Here is a 22,372-nt window from a genome sequence, read left to right as displayed (position 1 = left end):
CCGGATTCCTACCTGCTGAACTTGAACCTGCTGATGCCCAGGAGACTGGCTTGAAAGCAGGAGCAATTAGTCTGTTACACACTAAACATATATTTTCAAAGTCTGAAAACAAATTCTGCTCAACCAAAAAGAAATAACCTAGAACTCTAAAATATTTAACATTAAATGGTCTGGAATCATCAATGTTCTTTCCGGTTGAATGAATATTTTGCATTAAAACCTTTCTGTCCCTTGTTTACTTGGGCCAAATAAGCTATAAAAGGAAAAAATCATGCTAGTGTAACAGAGTTTCCTTATGAGTGACAAATGTGAAAAGCCAAAGGGAGATTTGAAAAAAATATTTAATGACGTCTCCTTTCTCCTAATTACATACACTTCATTTACTTCGATTTTACTTGTTTCGCCTCTGCTCCACTTCCCTACCCATACATCCCACACCTCATTCATTCCAGACTCTTAACCACCTTAGGTTATTTCAGATTTCCCTGAACCTCTAACCTTTGCTTATGCTGTCCTGTCTTCCTAGAAAAGTCTTACATTTTTTTCTCTACCTTTTGAAACCCTACTCATTGCTCAAGTCTAAGCTCAAATATCATCCCTGGGGCAAAATGAATAGCTAACTGTCTCCATGTTAATATCACTTGTTTCCCCTCAAACCTCTAACAGAGCCCTTATGGTACTGTTTGTTTGTAGTTCGTCATTCTTGAAGGGGGCATGTGTCATGAACATCTTTGTCCCTACTGCCAAAGAGTCTGTCTAGCATAATGTAGTCACTTAAAAAATACTGAACTGAATTTCACATAAAAGTGGTTTTTGGATACAAGCGGTAACCAAAGAGTGACTTAATTTACTTGTTCGTTTTCAGGTTTTATGTAATTCATTGCAAGTAAGAGGCAATGAATAATGTTTGGTTTTTGCTATGTGGTTGAGGTCCCAGCTTGAGTGGCACTGGTCCCAGCTTAAGTCTGAGAAATTCAGGTAAGTGTGGCAAATTCATGGGATGGGGACTTATGGGAACTGAGAGAAAGCTAAGGTTGTAACCAGTTCTGGAGTTACATATCCAGAAGTGTATTACAGTCATATTGGTGGCTCTCCAGATATCTGTTGCAGGGAGACCAAGGAGGTCTCTTGGGAGACGGACTAAGGAAAGAATATATCATAAACTAGGTACTTCACTCAGTAGGAGTGTCATGTTTTGAGAATGTCATGGTGTGTGCCACTTGGATTCATCCTCCGGTTCAGTCATGTCTGAGCCCTATGGCTGCAAATTAGGATGGTCTGAAAGACCACGTGCCGGATGGAACGCTTTCTGCTGCAGGTAATAGAAAACCTAGCACAAAATGGCTTGAACAGCAGTGCAGAGGCAAGAGCAGAGGACTGGGTAACTCAGAAGCACAATGGCATTATTAGGACTCAGGTTCTTCCCATCTTTCCACTCTGCCATCCTTAGGTGAACTCACCACACACTCACGGACAGCTACTCGAGTTCTGGTTCATTCATTCATTCATTCGTTCATTCAGCAAATATTTACCATGCTAAGAACGGTTCTTGGGTGCCTTGGATACGGTAGCAAACAAAACAGACAAGCTCCCTGGCTTCTTGAAGCTTGCTTTCTCATGGTGGGAGACAGACAATAAAAAAAAAAGCATATTAACTATGTTAATTCTGCAGTATATTATGAGTGTTATGGAAAGAAGAAAAAAACAGAAAAACAGGCCAGCTATTCCTACTGCTGAGAACCATATCAACCCTAGAACTTAGTGGCTTTAAACAAACATTTATCACTATCTGCTCAGCTGGGTGTTTTTTTGCTTGGGGTCTTTCATGTGTTTGCAGTCAGATGGCAGCTGGAGCGGGAGTCATCTGAAGGCTCGACTGGGATGGAGGTCCCAGGCAGTTTTTTGCTCACATCTGGCGCCTCACATGGGATGGCTCCAGCGGCTGGGGGCTGGCCAAGCAGTTCTGTCTTTTCACGCAGCTTCTCCCTGTGGCTAGCTTAGAGCTCCTCACAGCACAGTGACTTGCTGGTAGTCAGACTTCTTTTACAGCAGCTCAAGTTCCCCCACAGTGAGTATTCCAAGTGACCAAGACAGAAGCTGCAAGCCTTCTTCTGATGTAGGCTTGGGTCTTGCCATGTCACTTCTGCCTTTGATTTGTAATACAAGGCCAGCCCAGATTCAGCGTGGGAGGAGGGTGGTGGTGGTGCGGGCACATCTTTGTAGAAGAACTACCATGACAGGGTAAAGGGGGATTGAATTGAGATGACTGGGAAGGGGGACGTAGGGCAGGTTGCTGCTTAAATAGGGTAGTTAATTTTCAAGGTTTCTTTAAGAAGCTGAGATTTGAGCACGACTGGAAGAAAGTGACAGAGTCACTCACTTAGCTATCTGGGGGAAGAGCATTCCAGGTACAGGGAAGAAGTAGGCACAGCATCCGGAAGAAAAAGAATGTCCATTTAGTCCCCTGGGTGAGGAGAACCTTTCTCAGATGCTCCGCTAGCAGACTTCCCTTGGTATCTTACTGCCAGAGATTGCATTAAATGCCCATGTCTGATGCTTGGCAAGGAGATGGGGAGAAGGAGATCACCACGAAAGAGCTCGGTACTGTCACTATTCACTCCCTGGGGCTGAGGCCTCCCTCTGTGAGCATGGTCATCTGGAGGAGGGTAGGTCCCGAAGAAGCCAGGTCTCTGCCAGCAAGGGCGAAGGGTGTACGTGCATAGAAGAGAGGGAGTAGGTTTGGGGAAATGGAAATAACAGTGTGTCCACCACACCCTGGAGATTAAACAATACTCCTTTGGGGCCTAGCTGAGGATAACCTGTCCCACCTTCCTAGGGATAGATCCTAACTACCAGCAGAGAACTCTCACGCTTGCTAAAGGAGCAGAAAAGGCTGGCAAGGAAGCTGCAGTGGCAGGATCAGTATCTAAGTGGCCCAGCAGGAGAGCGGCCACTACCCATGGAGAATAGGGTTTAAGAGTACGCGCTCAGCAGACAGGCGGCAGGTAACATTCAGGAGGAGGGAAGGTAACTCTGAAAGGAAAATTCTACGTATTGCACAGAAATGCACTGAGATACATGACGGATAATGGACTTAATTCAAAGAGGCTAACGTTAGAATTCCCAAGGGGAGCACCATAGCTCTAGCTCCGTGGATAACTTTACTGCCCCTAAAGCTTAAGTGTCTGAAGAGAAAGCGATGCCTGAGAACTGGGGGTCCTGACTTGTTTGAAGCAATTCAAGATCTTTTTATATTTCCTAAGTGCCATGTACAGAGTGATCCACCCACATGTGAGTTTTCTATGTTACAAAAAGAAAGTACATTAAGAGGTGATTCAGTAAATATTTACTGATGGAAACAGAAGTGCATATTTAGAAAGACTAAGTCAAACTGGGATAATAAAGAAATGTAAGCTGTAATTCAGAGGAAAGGCATGCCAAAAGCAGAGGGGAAAGTCTGAAGCTCACGACTGTGCTCTCCTATCTTCTTTTTCTTGCCAGTATAGGCAGCTGTTGTTAGTCATTACCAATATTACATTAACCTGGAAATCTGTTCGGTTTTAACAAGGAGATGCAGACACGATGCATCAGCTGAATGTAAGACAAATTAAAACAATTTTATTGCAAATATAAAAGAGCAAGTGTTACCATAACTGATCTTTGAAAGTACCTTTTCTTTTTAAGGATCAGAATAGTTGTCTCGCCCACACATCTAGAAAGAAATTTGGTACAATTTTATTCAACGTTTAATGGGAACCCACTAGATGTGGAATACTATAAAATATCAGTAGATTCTAGAAAAGAAGAGTCCCTCTTTTTACAACGCAGCAGGGCAGAGAGGACTAAATTCTTATAGAGGAAGAACAAATGTATCAGAAAAGACACTGCATAATCAAGTTCAGAAAAGTGAAAAAGTTTAGAAAGGCCTCACAGAAATGAACTGCCGTTCTAATAATAAAACTTACATTTTCATAGTATTTAATCGGTTCTGAAGCACTTTCACAGTCTTTATCGCATTGTTTCACATGGACCTTGCAAGACTGGTGGGATTTGGATAAGTAATTCCTTTTAAAAACGTTTTAGAATATAGAATATTTAAACTGAAGGATGTGTTTTTAGGAATAAAATGAAAGGATGTGAGAAGAATACAGAACATGTTTTTGGTTCTGGTTCCATTATGAACTAGCTGGGTGAACTGTGACATATCATGTGATGTCTGTAAAATCAAGGGTTGGATTCCTGGACTCCCAGAACTAAAATCCTCTGAAATGATGATGAGTAACAACTTAAACAGGCCATCCTTCCTCAAATAAGACATGCATGGTAGTACACTGGTCATTAAATGATACAGTATTAAAAATAATTAAACAGAAGCTTTTAAAGAATGATTGCTGAAGTATAAAGAATATTAAAATATTCAGTAATTCAAAGTGGATATTTTTAAAGCAGTGAAACACACGGACATATTCAGCTCTTTTAAAAGTAGATTTAGCAGCTGTACTATTGGCCAATTAATGCTTGGAGCACCTTGTGCCTTGGCTTTAGGCCCTGGCCAGATTCTTTAGATACAGACTAAGGCTTGAGGCTTAGCCAACTTGATTGCAAAAGCAAGGCCCTAAATACAACTAGGCAAAGTATGATGGAAACAGTGCAAGGCAATCACTGCTATTGTGAAAGAAAAACAAAGTATGTGCAATGTTGGTAAGTGCCTAACAGCATCTCTGTGTCTGGAGGATTGCCCATTATCAACTAATTACGTGTTTTCCTCCAACATTCTTTGCGTATGATCTCCAAATCAAGGGAAAAAACCCAGTACTTCAAAAGCTATTTTAGGACCCCTGCTTCTGAACAAGATGGAGTAATAAGGACCAAATTTAACCTCTGTCTTGAAATAACCAAAACATGGACAAAATACATGTAACAATGGATTGTAAGACAATGGATATCAAACAAGGAAGCACGGTGACCCCTGAGAGATGGAAAACATAATGAGGTAAGCCCTGGGGTAGCCCCAGATTACTACTTTGAGAGAGTTTCCAGACCACAGCATGGGGAAGAAGAACCCAGGAGGATCCTGGCAGACTTCCTGAGTTGAAGGGATGGAACTGAGACTCTGAGAAGCCTAGGATAGCTAGAATTCATAGGACAGAAGCCCAGTGAGGAAAGAGCTGCACAGAGAGAGAACCCTAGAGATCTATCTGTAGAGGGTCTCCCTCAAGCAGTTAGCTAAGTACTGATTAGCACATGTGTGAGGAAACTGTGGTGGGGGGGGGCTGGGGAAAAATCACCAGGAAGGATTAGAAATAACACTGTCCAGCACTCATGTATGGCAGGGAGCAGTGCCTATTTCCTACCAATCATACTGGAGCCCTCAAGATTCACAGGGCATTGGGTAGAGTACACAGAATGGTCTTGCCTCAGTAGTGGGGAATAATTAGCCCTAGACTGAGTGTTGACCTAATCCCACTTAATCTTAAAAGACCCCAAAGGATCAAACAGTAGCACACACTTTGGAAAGGGATTAATAGAAATATATTATAGAAAGTTTCTTATATCATATGTGAAGTGGTCTAATTCCACTCAAAAATACACTGTGATAAGTTAAAGATATATACTGTAAACCCTAAAGCAACCACTAAAATAACGCAACAGTTATAGCTAATATGCCAACATGGGAGATAATGGATTCATTAATTCCAATTAATCTAAACAAAGACAGAAAAAGAGGAACAAACAAAGACAGAAAAAGAGGAACAAGCAAAGAACCAATGGGCTGAAGCAAAAATAAGCAGCTTGATGATAGGTTTACACTTAACTATGTCAATAATCACATTAAATATAAACAGTTTAAATATTCCCAATTAAAAGAGATTGTCAGATTGGATTAAAAGAAAGCAAAATCCAATTATACGCTGCCTAGAAGAAATGCACATCAAATATAAAAAGATACAAATGGGCTGAAAGCAAATAAATGAAAAAAAAGTTACACCACGCCAGCACTCATAACAAGAAAGCTGGAAGTTACATCATTAGACATTAGGGAAATGCAAATTAAAACCACAGTGAGATACTACTACGTATCTATTGAAATGGCTAAAATATAAAAGACTGACCATATCAAAATTTAGAGAGGATATGAAAGAACTGTAACTCTCATCCATTGCTGGTGGGAATGTAAAATGGTACAGCTGCTTTGTGCTAATAGGTTAAACACACACCTACCATATAACCTAGCTGTCCCTCTCCTAGGCATTTACTCAAGAGAAATAAAAACATAAGTCCACTTAAAGACTCGTACATGAATGTTCACAGCAGCTTTATCTGTAATAGCCCCCAAATGGAAACAACCCCAAAGTCCACTAAAAGGTGAATGAATAAATAAACTGGAGTATTTTCATATAATGGAACACGACTCAGCGACAAACAGGGATAAACTACTGATTCATGTAACAACATGGATGAATCTCAAGATGTGTACGGTGACTGAAAGAAATGAGACCAAAAAAGCGTGTATACTGTATATCCTATTTATATCAAACTGGAAAATGAACGTTCATCTACATTTTGTACAAATTCATTGCAGTATTATTTATAATATCCAAGACATGGAGACAACCTAAGTGTCCACTGACAGATGAGTGGATAAAGAAAATGTACAATGAAATCTTGGCATTTGTGACAACATGGATGGACCTTGAGGGCATTATGTGTAAGTGAAATAACTCAGAAAGACGAATGCTGTGTTATCTCACTGATATGTGGAATCTAAAACAAATAAAACAAACCCAAAAACTGAACTCATAGATACAGAGAAAAGACGGGTGGTTTCCACAGGCGGAGGCGGGTGGGTGAAACGGGTGAAGCATCAAAAGGTACAAACTTTTAGTCGTAAAATAAATTAAGTTACAGGGATGTAATGTACAGCATGACGATTACAGTTAATAATACTGTACTGCAACCTACTAGAGAATGGACTTGAGGATACGGGGAGGGGGAAGGGTAAGCTGGGACAAAGCGAGAGAGTGGCATGGACATGTATACACTACCAAACGTAAAACAGATAGCTAGTGGGAGGCAGCCGCACAGCACAGGGAGAGCAGCTCGGTGCTGTGTGACCACCTAGAGGGGTGGGATGTGGAGGGTGGGAGGGAGGGAGACGCAAGAGGGAGGAAATATGGGGATATATGTACATGTATAACTGATTCATGTTGTTATAAAGCAGAAACTGACACACCATTGTAAAGCAGTTATACTCTAATAAAGCTGCTAAAAAAAAACTGGTTACTGGAAAAAAGAAAAAAAAAATGAAGTGACCAAAAGAATGTGTATTAAGAGCCTAAGAGCCATATTGTAATGGAAAAGAATCTGAAAAAGAATATATATATATATATATATATATATATATATGTATGCATGTATGTATAACTGAATCACTTTGCTGTACACTTGTAACTAATGCAACACTGTAAGTCAACTATACTTCAGTTTTGTTTTTTTTTTTTAAAAAAAGAATCTCTAGGAGGGAAAGAAAAAGATACAGTTTAAAAAAAAAAAAAAAAAAAAGAGCCAGATCAAAGGCAGGAGGATGGTGGAAATGTTTCAGGCCAAGGGAGCAAGGGCAGGAAGAAGTCTCTAATGAACAAGGAAGCTGGGGGTGTGAGACTGGCCAGGGAGGAAGAGCCTGGACCTCCCGGGGACTTATAAGCAGGGTTAGGGGGTGGAACTTTGTCCTAAGGCAAGGGAAAACCATTTGAAAGCTTTAAGAGGCAGGGAGGTAATGACAGTCAGATGTGCTTTCTCAGGGACAATTCTGCATAGAACAACGTCTATGCTCTGACGCTGTGTATGTAAGGAGAAAATGTGTGTGTGTGTGTGTGTGTGTGTGTGTGTGTGTGTGTGTGTGTGTGTGTGTGTGTGTAGGGACGGGGTATGTTACGTAGGCATGTAAATGCATTAACAAGACTGGAAGGATAACAGGCCAAAATGAAAGGGAAAGTGGGGTGCAGGTAGATGGTCAAGCTAAGAAAAACTTTCAAGGTTTATTCTATACACTTAGGTATTATGTGAGTCTTTAAAAAAACATTTTTCTTGGGGTATGGTTTGCATACAGTGAAATGCACAAGTTTTACTGTACAGTTTGATGGGTTACGGAAAATATGTAACCTCGTAACTCCTATCAAGATATAGAATATTTCCATCATCCCAGAAAGTTCTCTCATGCCCAGTCCTCGTCGTCTCTCCTTGTACCTTCCAGGGACAGCGACCATTTTGATTTATTTCACCATAGATTAGCTTTGCCTATTCTAGAACTTCTTGTAAATGGTACCACAGAGTATCTATTTTTTGGGGGTCCAGCTTATCTGCACAACACATTTTTGGTATTCATCCATGTTGTTACACACATTCATAGTTTGCTCTTTTTAATTCCTTCCATCACCTAGTAGTAATGGATTATATGAATATACCAAATAGGTTTATTCACTCACCTATTCATGGATTGGGTTGTTTCCGGTTTGAGGCTGTTGTGAATAAAGCTTCCATGAACATTTCTGCGCGCGCGCGCGCGCACACACACACACACACACACACACACACACACACACAAATACTGTACTGCATATTTGGAAGATGCTAAAAGAGTTTATTTTAGAAGTTCTCATCACAGGAAAAAAGATTTTGTAACTAGGTGTGGTGATGAATGTTAACTAGACAAACTGTGGTGACCATTTCACAATAGATACAAATATCAAATCACTGTGTCGTACACTTGAAATGAGTATCATTATATGTCACTTATACCTAAAAAAAATTATACCTAAATTAAAATAAAGCAGGGAGAGGACGAAAAGCTATTTTATCTCATATTCCTCCAAATAATATTAAGCATATTCCATGTCACCAGAGCAGACAGATCATTAATTGTTGGTAAGGGTCTAAGATATGAGTAAACCATGTTCACCACAGAGTAAAGGATGCACATTTAATTTCTGATCAATTATTTTTCTTTTGGGAATTTTTGAAAATTATTTACGCATTGGTAAACTTTATACACCCACAGATCTAGACGTGAATACTGTTTCTCCAGAAATAATAGTTTTGTTTCCTAATATACCTACCCCCTGTGGTATAGTTTTCCACTTATTTTAGTTTTCAACAACATTTCTGCTTAATTTCATGCTTTCAGCGATTCAAGAACTATTTATTGAATGCCTACTATGTAAAAGATACTGACAAGTATCAGTAGATATGGTAGTTAGGGCCCCTGCCGCCTTCATGGAGCTGACATTCAAAGTGGTGCAGATAAACTTTTAATAAACAAACACATAGCTATAGTTCTTCGTTAAGTGCCGCGAAGCAAGCAAACAGGATGCTGTCTGTGATAGAGAATGATAGGAAATTCTCTTTTGATGTGACTTAATTATATATTAACTCTGCAGTCCATTACTTCAAATGATTTCTAGTTGTTAAATTTACATACTGGGATTTTACTACTCTGTTTAGTTTGTTAGTCCCAAGCTTCAGGCTCTTATTTAGAATAAAAGCTACAGATGAATAGAAAAGTCACTTAGCTAACTTGTCTTCATCCTTTAGGTTTCAGTTGGAAGGCCACTTTCTCTGCATCTTCTCTCATAACACTTACCACAATCTGTAATTATTATACGGGAATTTTTAAAATGTCTGTCTTCCCAAGAAACGATAACCCCCATTAGGGCAGAGAGTGCTTAGTGTTTCCACGACTGCATCCCTACTACATAGCACAGAGTCTGGCAGAGGGTAGGGACCAGAAAAATATTTACTGAATGAAGGAGTACTTCTGCACACTTCAGGAAGATTTTGATGATTAATTCCTCCTGGTTCTACAGATGAGATTCTCCTTTTGAATCTGTGAATGATTCAGACTCGGTTCTAAACAGGCTACTCCTGAGAGTGTGGTCTGAGATTCATATACTCATCCTACTTTAAATCTGCATTTCCTAAACTCTTAATGCAGGTGATCCCTGACAAATGAGTAAATGTAAGGAGAAAGTTACACTTTTTGCTTAAAGGTTTGAATTGTAAACGAAGAGGACTTACTGTCACGTCTATCTAACTTTGTAGCAAAGAAGTGGTATTGTATATATAGTTAGCCGTTCTGACAGACCCCACAGCCAGGCTGCCTGGGTTCAAACCCTGGCTATCATTTACCAGCCATGCGACCTCAGGCCAGCAATCTAACCTCTTAGTTTCTCATTCTCTTCATCTGTGAAAGGAGGATAAAAATAATATCTACCGCAAAGGGTGACTGTGAGGCTTAAAAGCATGAATACAGTACATGTGAACATGCTTAGAACAGTGAATGGCAGGCAGTAAATGCTAGATCAGTGCTCGTTATTAATTTCGGCAATGCATAATACTCACTAAAAACAATTCTCCAATTTATCTTGTGCGACTTCATCGGCCCAGAAAGTATTGTCCTGTATTAAAAAGCCTGTATTTCTAATACTTGCTAATTTATCATATTTTCCAACCACAGCTCTACCTCTGAAACGAATGAATATATTAACTGAAGGGAGAATTTATATCATAATGTTCATTATTTTAAGGATATTACAGAATTTGTAAGAATAAAGAAATATTAAGACAACCTACAGTAATTTAAGATGCCCTTTGTGGTACTGACCTTTAAAAATAGCATTTCTGAATTTCATAAGCTGGTTTCCAGTCCTACTTACAGAGTTGGCTTTAACATCCAGCTTTTCACTTGGTCTGAAAGCGGGCTATTTCTAGAGGAATGCGGAGGGAAGGAGAAGAGGTGGAGTCTTTCTGGTGGAAATGTGAGAACAGCAGCTCTTTGAATGTTGTGCGTGACGTAGCCTGGGAAATGTGAGCAGCTGCTGGCGGAGTGTCTCACACGCAGCGGGAGAGTGGGAAGAGCAAAGGAGCAAAGCACCAGGACAAACAAATGCAGAAGAATGGGTGGGGCGGGGTCAGGCTGCAGTGAAGGAGGGAGGTCAGGCAAGAGGGAGGACACTTAGAAGAATAAAGAATAAAGAATAAAGCAGTGAGAATTCTGAGGAAAGGGCAAATGTCAGGTGCACAATCAGGGTGAAGGAAAAGGGGCATTAAGGCAATTTTAAGTACTCATAATTATATGCGTATTTCTGAAAAGAAATTAGAGAGATCAAGAGGCTAAAAGAAATACATACATAAAGCTGCTGTTTAAACACATTTAACAGGAACACGTTACATCTTCAAGAACAGTAATAAAACTACTGTATGTATTGCCATAGTAGCTGGTTTCAGAACCAGCAAAAAGTGTTCCTGATGAAAACAAATCAGAAAGTAAGTAGTACAGAAAGATCAAGCATTCAGGTAACCAAACTAATACTTCATAATGGTTTTGGTTCACTTTATAAAATCTCTAAAAAAAATTAATATGCCTTTCCTTCTAACTCATAAACGTATCCCTGACTCCTACTGGCTTCATTCTCATTTTGTACCTCATAAATTTTTTTGGTCACACTCCCTACATCATTCATTTCTCTCCCTATGGTCCCACACATCCAGATGCCTTAAAAAAAAATAAAGTATGCCCTTGAAAACTAGATTATTCTTCTTTGGGGTGAGGAGGCTGGACTCTGGAACATCTGGTCTACGTTACTTTCAAGGGTACCTGGGCAACTTCAGTATCATTCCTCTTGAATAAAGTACAATTAGCTGTAAAAACATTGCAAACCACAGTTGACTGAGGAAAATGTCCATAAGCTTGACAGTGCACGTAAACCTAAGTGTGTTCTAAGGGCTGTAACTGGCCGGGACATTTAGACTTACACATTCCTTTAAATCTTTAAAGGGACTTGTTCACTTCTGTTTTGTTTTGTTTTTTTAAACAGAGATGAGGTTCAGCATAAATGATTGTTCTCTCTTTACTGAAAAGATGTTTTCCTAGAACTCAATTGTCCCTTTTTTCATGGGTCATTCTATTCCTAATGTCAACAAATCCTTCTGTGACCCAACCTTTTCTAAAACAAACACATTCTTCTTTCCTCTTTGTTCTTTTCATTTCCTTTACCTTCAACTTTAAAAAATTCCTGCCAAAGGGCACATCAAGCTTGATGTCATAGTTGAAATCTTTTTACAAGAGCTACCTACAGTTTAGAATGTGTTAGGATAATTTTTCCGACAATATTTTTGGATAGTGGCTTTCAGCCTTTTCAAGCCTGTGGATCCCCATATTAACTTTCCAAGACTTAGAGGATCCCCACATAATTAAAGTATTACTTAGTATCTGTCAATTGAGAAAAAGTGACCGACCGATAAAAATCTGTATGAGTTTAGTAACCACACCAGCAGTTACTTATTTATGAAAAATACTGGTATATGGGCAAGACAGTTTTGTATTCTAGCTACAGACAATGAATGCTTCATGCAAAAATATATTTCTACACCTCTCCGTAAAACTCTGTGACCCACGGTTTGGGAACGAACCTTTTATACGTGGTCACAGATCAACAGCATCTCCTGGGAGCCTGATAGAAATGCAGAATCACAGATTTCAGCCGATACCTACTGAGTCTTGGCGGGTATTTTAACAAGCTCTGCAGGTGACTCTTACCCATGCTAGGTTTTGAGATTTACCTTCCAGACCAGTACTATCCAACAGAAATATAAGGAGAGCTGCATACACTATTAAATCTTCTAGTAGACACACTGAAAAAGTAAAAAAGAAACACTGTCGGTTGTTTTACTTGAAGCTACAGGCTCACTTGGTTCATTTTCAATAGAAATATCTAACTTCGAATAGTCAAAAAAATGTAGTGGGTGAGAGTAATTATAATGATATATTTTACTTAACCAAATACATCAAAATATTTTCACCTCAACATATAATCAATACAAAAATATGAATGGGATGGTTTACATTCCTTTCTTTTTGGTACTAAGTCTTTGAAACCTGATGTGTATAGTACACTTACAACACACTTCAGTTTGGACTGGCTACATTCAAGGGCTCAGTAACTACATCTAGATCATGTGTCTTGAAATACAGTAACTATAAATTAATATTTATATTATGTTTATTATATTCATGCATATTTACGTTTTAGATTTATAGTTATGAATTCATATGGTGTTACTAGGAGTCTACTAGAAGTTCCCTTCACCCTTTTCTTTCTGCCTCAAAGATGAGTGCTTGGGTCTCCACCTTCTTGTAGCACAGTAACACTCCTCTGATACAGAATTTTCTGCATGACATTATGCTTATTTCCCACAGTGTAACTCTAAAGTTCTCAAAGTGTCCTGCAGAAGTCATATATACATATAACCTTTTAAACCCAGCTGTACCCAGCAAGTGTTTAATGTAGAATAACGGTTCTCAGAGTGTGGGCTCTGGACCAGCAGCAGCCTCACTTGGGAGCCTGTTAGAAATGCAGAATCTCAGGCCCCATCCCAGACCTACTGAATCAGAAACTCTGCAAGTGGGGCCCACACACAGTGATCATACAGTGATCTGTGTTTTAGTAAGTCTTCCAAGTGATTCTGAGGCTCACTACCATTTGAGAACCACTGATGCAGGAAAACATTTCCTTTGAGAATGGCCACAGGCTTATTTTCTTCTGAGTTCTGTGATCTAACTACAAGCAGAATCATTTTTGGTCTTATTAAAGAAAAAGTCACGGAAGGGCATGCTAAGGAGACATCGGCAGAAGCAACCCTCAGCAAAACTGAAGTGAAGAAAGTTGGCTGTCCTCTCCTCACCTTCAGTTGGTGGTGGGTCCACACTATCTGTAGGAGCAGACTGCCCAGGTCACCTACACTTCCTGCCTAGAAGGGACCCCATAAACCACAACATAAAATGATTAGCCCAAGATCCTTAAAAAGAAAAGAAAAGAAAAGAACATAAGGAAAATGTTCAAAATCCATCAACACATTTAAAGGATCAAATCATGTACTCAACGATGATAAGAACGAACATACATACATACATATATATTGGGTTGGCCAAAAAGTTCGTTCGGGTTGTTCTGTGCAGTGTTAGGAAAACCCGAACGAACTTTTTGGCCAAGCGATAGCTAACTAGAAGCCTGCTTCAAACACCTATCTCACCCAACTAAAGAACATAACCTTCTCCGTTGGAACTTTTAATTTTTTTCAATTAAAAATCTTGTTTAGTTTTTTTAAAAAATGAAGCCACACAAATATTTCTGTTGGCCAGCTAAATACGATTCCATGACCTTCCACGAATCTTGCTAATCTTATTACAAAGACCAAACTCCCAGTCAGAAATTATTGAAGAATTTGTAAGCCAGAGATCTGAAAAGGTACTACTTTCATAGTATTAGTGTCGCAATAGCATACACACACACACACACACACACACACACACACACACACATATATTTGTTTATAAGATGGAGAAAGGGAGGGAGGGTGGGCCATTATGGAAGTAAGGAAAGAAAATTCATCTATAAAACTTTGTTTAAGGGTTTCCCTGGTGGCGCAGTGGTTAAGAATCCGCCTGCCAATGCAGGGGACACGGGTTCGAGCCTTGGTCTGGGAAGATCCCACATGCCGCGGAGCAACTAAGCCAGGGCGCTACAACTACTGAGCCTGTGCTCTAGAGCCCATAAGCCACAACTACTGGGCCTGTGCGCCACAGCTACTGAAGCCTACACACCTAGAGCCCATGCTCCACAACAAGAGAAGCCACCGCAATGAGAAGCCTGTGCACGGCAACGAAGAGCAGCCCCCGCTCGCCACAACTAGAGAAAGCCCACGCGCAGCAACGAAGACTCAACGCAGCCAAAAATAAATAAATAAATTTATAAAAACAAACAAACCAAAAGCCTTTGCTTAAGATGGCGTAAGCAGTGAAGGGAGTTTTGGTCACTATGTCCTTGGACCAGATAGGACAATTACAGTGTCTGGCTGCTACACAGTAGATGCTTAATCAGTGCTGACTGAATGAAAGAAGGAAAGAATGAAAGAAGGAATGGAGTATATAGAAGATGAGGGTCTACATCCCTGTGACAGAAAGTTACCACAGAGATGTTCCGATGGAGTATATAACTGCCCGCATGACTTTGGAAGAATCTTAGGAAACCTTTAAAAACACATAATTCATGATGCTGTCCTTAAACATATTTAAAGAATGTCACGCATGGAAACGTCTTCATCTTTAATACTTTTCAAGTGATTACATTTCATACATCCTACAGTCAACGAAGCATTTACATTTTATATTAAAGTGCATTTGCAGCTTCTGTTGCTATTCGTGGGTTTACTCACGAGGCAGAGAAATGGGCAGAACATTCCCTAGTAGTACTTCCCTATAGTACTTGTGCTTGGTGACTAAAGAGCACAACTACGGCGCTAGAAGTGTGTGCAATGCTTCAGAATTAGAAAGGTTTATCATCAGTTTTTCTCCCCATTTGGTTTCAATACCCATTTCTACTGGATCAGGTATTAACATTGGTTCCACCTTGAGAGCTAATTCATTAAAATCACTTTTGGTTGATTTTAGTACAATCGCTGAGTTATAAAGACAATGAGGGCTATAATGCCGTATAATTCTATATTTGAAACGACAGGTGTGCTTTTAAGGGGTACAGTGAACTGGGCTCATTAATCCACTGGCTTGTAAAGGAAGCTTTCAAAGTTGATATCCCTGAGAATTGTTTAAAAAAGAGGTGAAGCATAAAAAAAAAGTGAAATATTGTGTTGCCCAAAATAGCTTTAAAGTATGACTCTGTTAAGTCCAAACGTAACAGGACTGTGAGAAGAGGCAACAAAAAAGGGTAGGGAGGTGCAGTTCACGACTGATTCAGATCGTGACCGACACCTAAAAGCTGTGTGACTGTCACTGTGTCACTTACCGTCTCTGTAAGTCTCAGTTTCCTTACTTGTACAAGGGAACAGGGATACTAGGTACATAATACGTAATCATAATGTTTTGAGGATTAAGTGAGGTAATGTACATGAAAACTCTTTGTAACTACAAGGAATGATGGTTTCCTTTGTCCAAAACACACTGTCCGATGGTCTCACAGAAACATCCACACCAACGTGTCTACTCTGAGGGAGAAAATAGGATTTTACTCCCACAGAGAGTTTCAAATGGGCAAATCAATGTCTCTATACTGCTATTCGTGGATTCAATATAAATCCAGAACTCCCTATACATTCTATTTCTGGGTACAGACACTCTGCGACTGGGTCTTACATTGCTATTGATGCTCATATCGATGTGGTTTATGTGTTCCTATCATTTTGAGAGCCATTACGCACAGCTGAAAGCCCAGCATGCCTTTTTTAAGCAGAAATTAATGGATCATGTAGCTAAGCCCGGGACATTCTGATATCAAGTAGGCGCAGCCTGGCAGGAGTGTCACTCTCCTTCTTCTGTTGCACTATTTGCTCAAATGTAAGACTTTTTCTTAGGCTCGTATCTGCCTTCCCACTACCCCGACTCTCCATTCTTGGTTCTTCTTTGTCTTATCAGACACAGAAGCAAAGATGAACTCACACTTCTGTCACGATCTTAGTTAACTGACATGGCACCGTAAGTGAATGAGTTCTTCATTTTCGTAGGAATATGATGTCATAATAATGGCGGGCTCACACTCCCCTCCACAGAAGCTGGGTAATGCTTTAGTCTCACATACATTCCTCTAAACGAAAAAGGCTCTCAACAGGATGTATGAGCTGCTCTTCCAGTAATGGGGATAAAGTTGTTTGATATGAACCTCACTTCCTGCCTCACTCAACATTTATAATATAGCCGAGTGGTTAGAATTCTGGTCAAAGGAAAAACCGGAATCAACCTGACTCAGTTATGTGCAACCCCAAACCTTGCATTTATCAGCTTTCTGCTAAAAACACCTTTTAAGCCTATTCTTAAGGTCACGTTAAAAACTAGCAACGTGTGGAATTTGCCACAATAAGAGCATAGGCCGCAAACTGAATTATTTAATATGAGAAGGCTGTGTTACATGTGTGTTGGAGGTGAGGGGTTGAAAAGTTAGAATTATATTGATAGGAGGAGGAACGTAAGCCCAACAGGTCACGTTTGTATTATGAAGAGGAAGCAACTCCACTGATTCTAGACTAAATTGTGTCATATGTGCATCTCCCCCAGATATCCACGTACAGAATCATAGGACTGAACTGGTTATCGCGTTTTACAAACGAGGAAATAGAAGCTGGGAGATGTCAAATGGCTTTCCCAAGATAACATGGTCAAATAATAGCTGAGTTTCCGTTTGAAGTTAGGTATTCTACTATTCACTCCTAACACTCTTTTTACGACATCACACTATCTTCTTTTATGTACCTCCCTATATTTATAACCAAGTCCTTATTCATTTTAAAGAATGGATACAAATTAAGCTATTCATATTTTCTCATACCTTATATTTAAATAATAGTGCAACTATGATGGATCACTTAGCATTGATTTGTTTAACTTTTCCTATCATAATATTTTTAGCTCATTGGTAAATTTACACGCCACTGTCACAGATTTATATCACATTCTGAAAGCAAATGTGGCATTCAGCTCACTAAAAGAAATGTGAAGATAACAGTTCAAGAGCGCTTGAATGGAACGAATGTGTCCACTGGTTTTACTTGGACATTTATTACCTTCCTTATTTATGTTTAAATTGAGAAACATACTAAGGATGAAACTGCTAAGATTTTAACAGTACTTAACCACTAGGGAGCAAACAGACATAGAAATGCATGTAATCTCTTAAATATATTGCCTCGCTTTAGTCAATGCCACTTATAACAATCTATCATACATGTATTTCAAGACTATCCAGCACAACAAAAATTAAATTATATGAGATCTCAAGAGGTCTTGAGTTTAGACCTTGTTTTTATTAAAGATCTAGCAATTCTTTAACAGGACTTTCAGTCACACCCCTAAATGGACTGCCAATAGGAAAAGTAATCTGGTTTACCATTTGTTTTCTTACTGAAACACTGAAAACAAATATTTTTATTTTAGTATACAAATATAAATTATAATATATTCATCTCAATACGTACCCATTATAATAATGTTTACTTAAAGGGTACTGTAATGTACAAAAAGCCCATTTTATAATATTAAGGGAGGGACTTCCCCGGTGGCGCACTGGTTGAGAATCCGCCTGCCAGCGCAGGGACATGGGTTCGAGCCCTGGTCCGGGAAGATCCCACGTGCCGCGGAGCAACAAAGCCCGTGCGCCACAACCGCTGAGCCTGTGCTCTAGAGCCCACGAGCCACAACTACTGAGCCCACGTGCCACATCTACTGAAGCCTGCGCGCCTAGAGCCCGTGCTCCACAACAGGAGGAGCCACCGCAATGAGAAAACCCGCGCGCAGCAACAAAGACCCAATGCAGCCAAAAATAAATAAATGTATATGAAAAAAATCTTAGGGGAAAATTACAAAATGCAAGATAATATCTACGATTACAAAACTTAAAAATGATATCTGCAATTTAAAACAGACTGGAAGTAAAATGTAAACATATTATAAGTAGCTGAATCTGGAAAACAAATATTTTTAAACCCAGTTTCCTCTTTCCTCTCTGTCCCCAGAAGCATACTCTGTTCATCTTATGAAACCAGAAAAAGAGAGAAACAATTCCTTAATGCTCTGGTCAAACCAGTTTTAAGGTTCGGGGGTATAATGGTGGCCTTCACGCATTGAACATATAGACACACCTATTCCACCATTACATATTCTGAGTTCTTACTGCGAGTCAGGTACTGTACCAATAACTCTACCTGAATTAGTTCCTTTAATATTACAGCAAGCATGCTGGAGACGAGGAAATGGACAATCAAAGAGGTCAAGTGACTTCAAGTAAGTCTGATTCCAAAACCCGTATGCTATAATAATAACAATTATAACTGCAATAACACCAAGGACTAGAATTCACACGGTGCTAACCATGTGGCTAGTACTTTACTAACCATTTCCCATGTATTTCGACTTACTCGTCCTGATAATAGACAAATGTTTTAGAAACATTTAACATCCCCATTTTCTTCAGATGAAACACTGAGGCACAGAAAAGTTAAATAACTTGCCAGAGGTCCCACAGCCAGTAAGTGTGACCTTGAGCACACCTACATTCCCTTTATTTACTATGCAAACCTATGAAAAACTTCGTTGCGTGGGTTTGTGATAGGATGATCTTTCTTTAAAAGATTCAGAATGTGTCTTACCATTGACTCTCGTTTAAATTAGGATTCCAAAAGGAAAGATGTGTTAAGAATCCAAGCAATGATAGTACAAAGCAATTGCATGCCAGTAATTTAGTTCTTCCAGCATGATTCAGCGTTATCTTCCATGTTTATTGCAAGATATAGTAAAGTCTAACTCTAAGCCATTAAAAAATGAATATTAATAGGCTTGAAAACATACACATAGGGAATTATTAAATAATACAAAATATCCTACACTCACAAAATATTATCATGAGTGTCACATGAAGAAATTACTTTCATTGTTCCTTACAAACAAGCTTTATCTGTATATTCTCTTACTGACAGAAGGAACCGAAATGCTTATAATATGCCTACCTGCAGAAGCTTCCATCTGGTGTTCAGGTCTTCCAGAGTGCTGAGGTTATATGGTGACAGCTGAATGCCCAACGTGGTGAGCTGGCGAGCAAGGTCATTGATGTGGCTTACATTCTCTTTGAGAGGTGCAATTTCTCCTCGAAGTGCCTGTGTGACATAGTCAAGGGCAAAATGGAAGATGAGAACATTTAAAGCAAAAAAAAAAAACAGGCACATGGGAACTACAAAGTATCGTACTTTGTTGGAGGTGTCAGCAACATTTGCTCTATCACAGTGGTATTCTGACAATGAAGATTTGTTAATGGGTGGGTAACTAATATCTATTGAGCACTTCCTAGGTGCCTAATCCTGGAATGAGCTCTGTCCAGACGCAATCTGATTTTATTCCTACACAAAAACACTATGCGGTTGGTAGTTGGAGAATTCTCATTTTATACATGAGAAAACAAAATTGCAGAGGTTAAACCTTGCCCAAGGCCCCATGGGTCAAACTTGAGGAACCGGGGTTACGTACTCAGGTTTGCCTGCCTCCAAAGTGCATATTCTTAACAATTAAATGACCTTTCCAAAGACATTCAGGATTGGCAAAGTAAAAGGAAAAATACAATGCTGCTAGACTCTAAATTCTACTCATCTCACAACCAAAAATGGATGCTTTCTTTCTTAACAGTAAAAGATGTACTCAATCACAAAATATTACATTCCTACTTCGTACCAACTACATAATAAACCGATCCATTTAGAGATAAGGGTATTCTGTCAAATCCTAAGGATGACTTCCAGGTCTCCTGGTGTTTTAGTCCTTGTAGTAATGACTGAAGAAGCCTCCCATGGGGCTTCTCAGCTGTCTCTGACGCAGTACAGCGGGATTCTGTGAGGCAATGCATCATGACAAGCTGTTGAGCAGAAGAACCCTATGCAGATACGGGGAGGATATTACCATGCATCATATCTACCCTATTGAGATGACATTTATGGATCTTTAACGTGATGCATGATGTCCCAGTGTTCCAATGAGCAATTTCTAAGGGACGAATTCCCTCACTTCGGAGAACAGTGTGTGTGATACAATGTCTGTGCACAAGGACCGCATCACTTACTTGGCTATACGTGCTGTTGTGACTTGCTTGATCTGGGCAGGTGTTATTTTTGTGGTTCACTCCGTTGATGAAACCACTGTTTACACTGACTTCATCTATAACCTTCCAGTTCCTTCTGACTCCAAATGACAGGAACCAGTATGTACATTCTAAGTAAGAATGGCATTATCCTCTCAAATCAAACTGAGTATCTCATCACTAAAATGTGGTATCATATGGAGTATAAGACTCTTATATAGTTCTTAGATGATAATACAGGACATTGTGACGATCACTCTGTTGAACTTACAGTTTTTTAAAAAGTGGTCATGAAAAATATTATATTAAAGAATCATGGGGTTCCTTCTGGGAGTGATAAAAATATTCTGGAATTAGACAGTAGTGATGGTGGCACAGCTCTGTGATTATGCTATACACCACTGAATTATACACTTTAAAAGGACGGATTTTATGGTATGTGAATTATATATCAAAAAAAATAAACAAAGAAAAACAAAAGAAACCGTTCTGACTGACCACACAGATGCGAAAAAATCATATCAGATGTTTTTATCTTTATTCGATTTCATGTCAGTGGAATGTCATAGGAATCGTGCTGAAACTAAGAAAGTGTATATAGGAATTGATAGTAAATATTATTCCATTTCCTTATAAATAAATACATGGATTAAAAGAATCATAGTAGGACTTCCCTGGTGGCGCAGCGGTTAATAATCCGCCTGCCAGTGCAGGGCACATGGGTTCAAGCCCTGGTCTGGGAAGATCCCACATGCCACGGAGCAACTAAGTCCGTGTGCCACAACTACTGAGCCTGCACGCGTAGAGCTGGTGCTCAGCAACAAGAGGAGCCACCGCAACAAGAAGCCCGCGCACCGCAACAAAGGGTAGCCCCCGCTCGCCACAACTAGAGAAAGCCTGTGCGCAGCAACAAAGACCCAATGCAGCCAAAAATAAATAAATGAATAAATAAAAAAAAAGGATCACAGTAAGTGCCCGTGGAGAGAGGCAGTTAAACTCCATAAACGTGAATTCGTATCTCTAAAAGGAAATGATCCATAATCACGCTGTTTTGCATAATAGAAAGGTTAGAAAACAGATTTCTTAAATGTCATTTGGGGAAACCTGAACAAGAACAATGATTACAAAAACGGAACCACTGTCTTCTGGGTAATAACATGAGTTTCCAGTAACCACAAGTAAATATCACATGAGTGGGAACTGTAAGTAGGAACCATCGCAGAGATGGCAGGATAGCCAGGCAGAATCTGACAACAGTGAAGATTAACCCTGTACACTAATCACTGCCTTCACTAGTGAGGCTCTCAGCTGTCGAGTTCACTAACCATGACAGTTAAGTCATATCTAGATTTCAGCTCCCCTTGGATTACATAATGTACATGGTTCAAGGGTCTCTTATTAGAGCATTTTGATTTTCACTTTCTCCCCCAAAGTCCTGGACACAGATTTTTAATCCTGCATCAATGTTTTGGAGGATGCAGGAGATTAAAAAATAAGTTCCAGGGCTTCCCTGGTGGTGCAGCTGTTGGGAGTCCGCCTGCCGGTGCAGGGGGCGCGGGTTCGTGCCCCGGTCTGGGAGGATCCCGCGTGCTGCGGAGCGGCTGGGCCCGTGGGCCATGGCCGCTGGGCCTGCGCGTCTGGAGCCTGTGCTCCGCAACGGGAGAGGCCGCAGCAGTGAGAGGCCCGCGTAC

The 22,372-nt window shown here is 39.9% G+C and overlaps 1 protein-coding gene across 1 annotated transcript in view; it reads right to left on the bottom strand.

Moving 5' to 3' along the window:
* Positions 1–22,372, bottom strand: part of DMD (dystrophin) — a 1,809,438-nt gene that overhangs the window by 320,276 nt on the left and 1,466,790 nt on the right. The window contains exon 58 of the mRNA XM_007456856.1: positions 19,564–19,710. Coding sequence (XP_007456918.1) covers positions 19,564–19,710 — 147 coding nt within the window. The remainder of the gene's footprint in view (positions 1–19,563; positions 19,711–22,372) is intronic.

The sequence above is a fragment of the Lipotes vexillifer genome, unplaced genomic scaffold (assembly GCF_000442215.2).
Source record: "Lipotes vexillifer unplaced genomic scaffold, Lipotes_vexillifer_v1.1 scaffold207, whole genome shotgun sequence".
Taxonomy (NCBI): Eukaryota; Metazoa; Chordata; class Mammalia; order Artiodactyla; family Lipotidae; genus Lipotes; species Lipotes vexillifer.
Note: the sequence above shows the minus strand (reverse complement) of the source record. Positions and strands in the feature narration are given on the sequence as shown.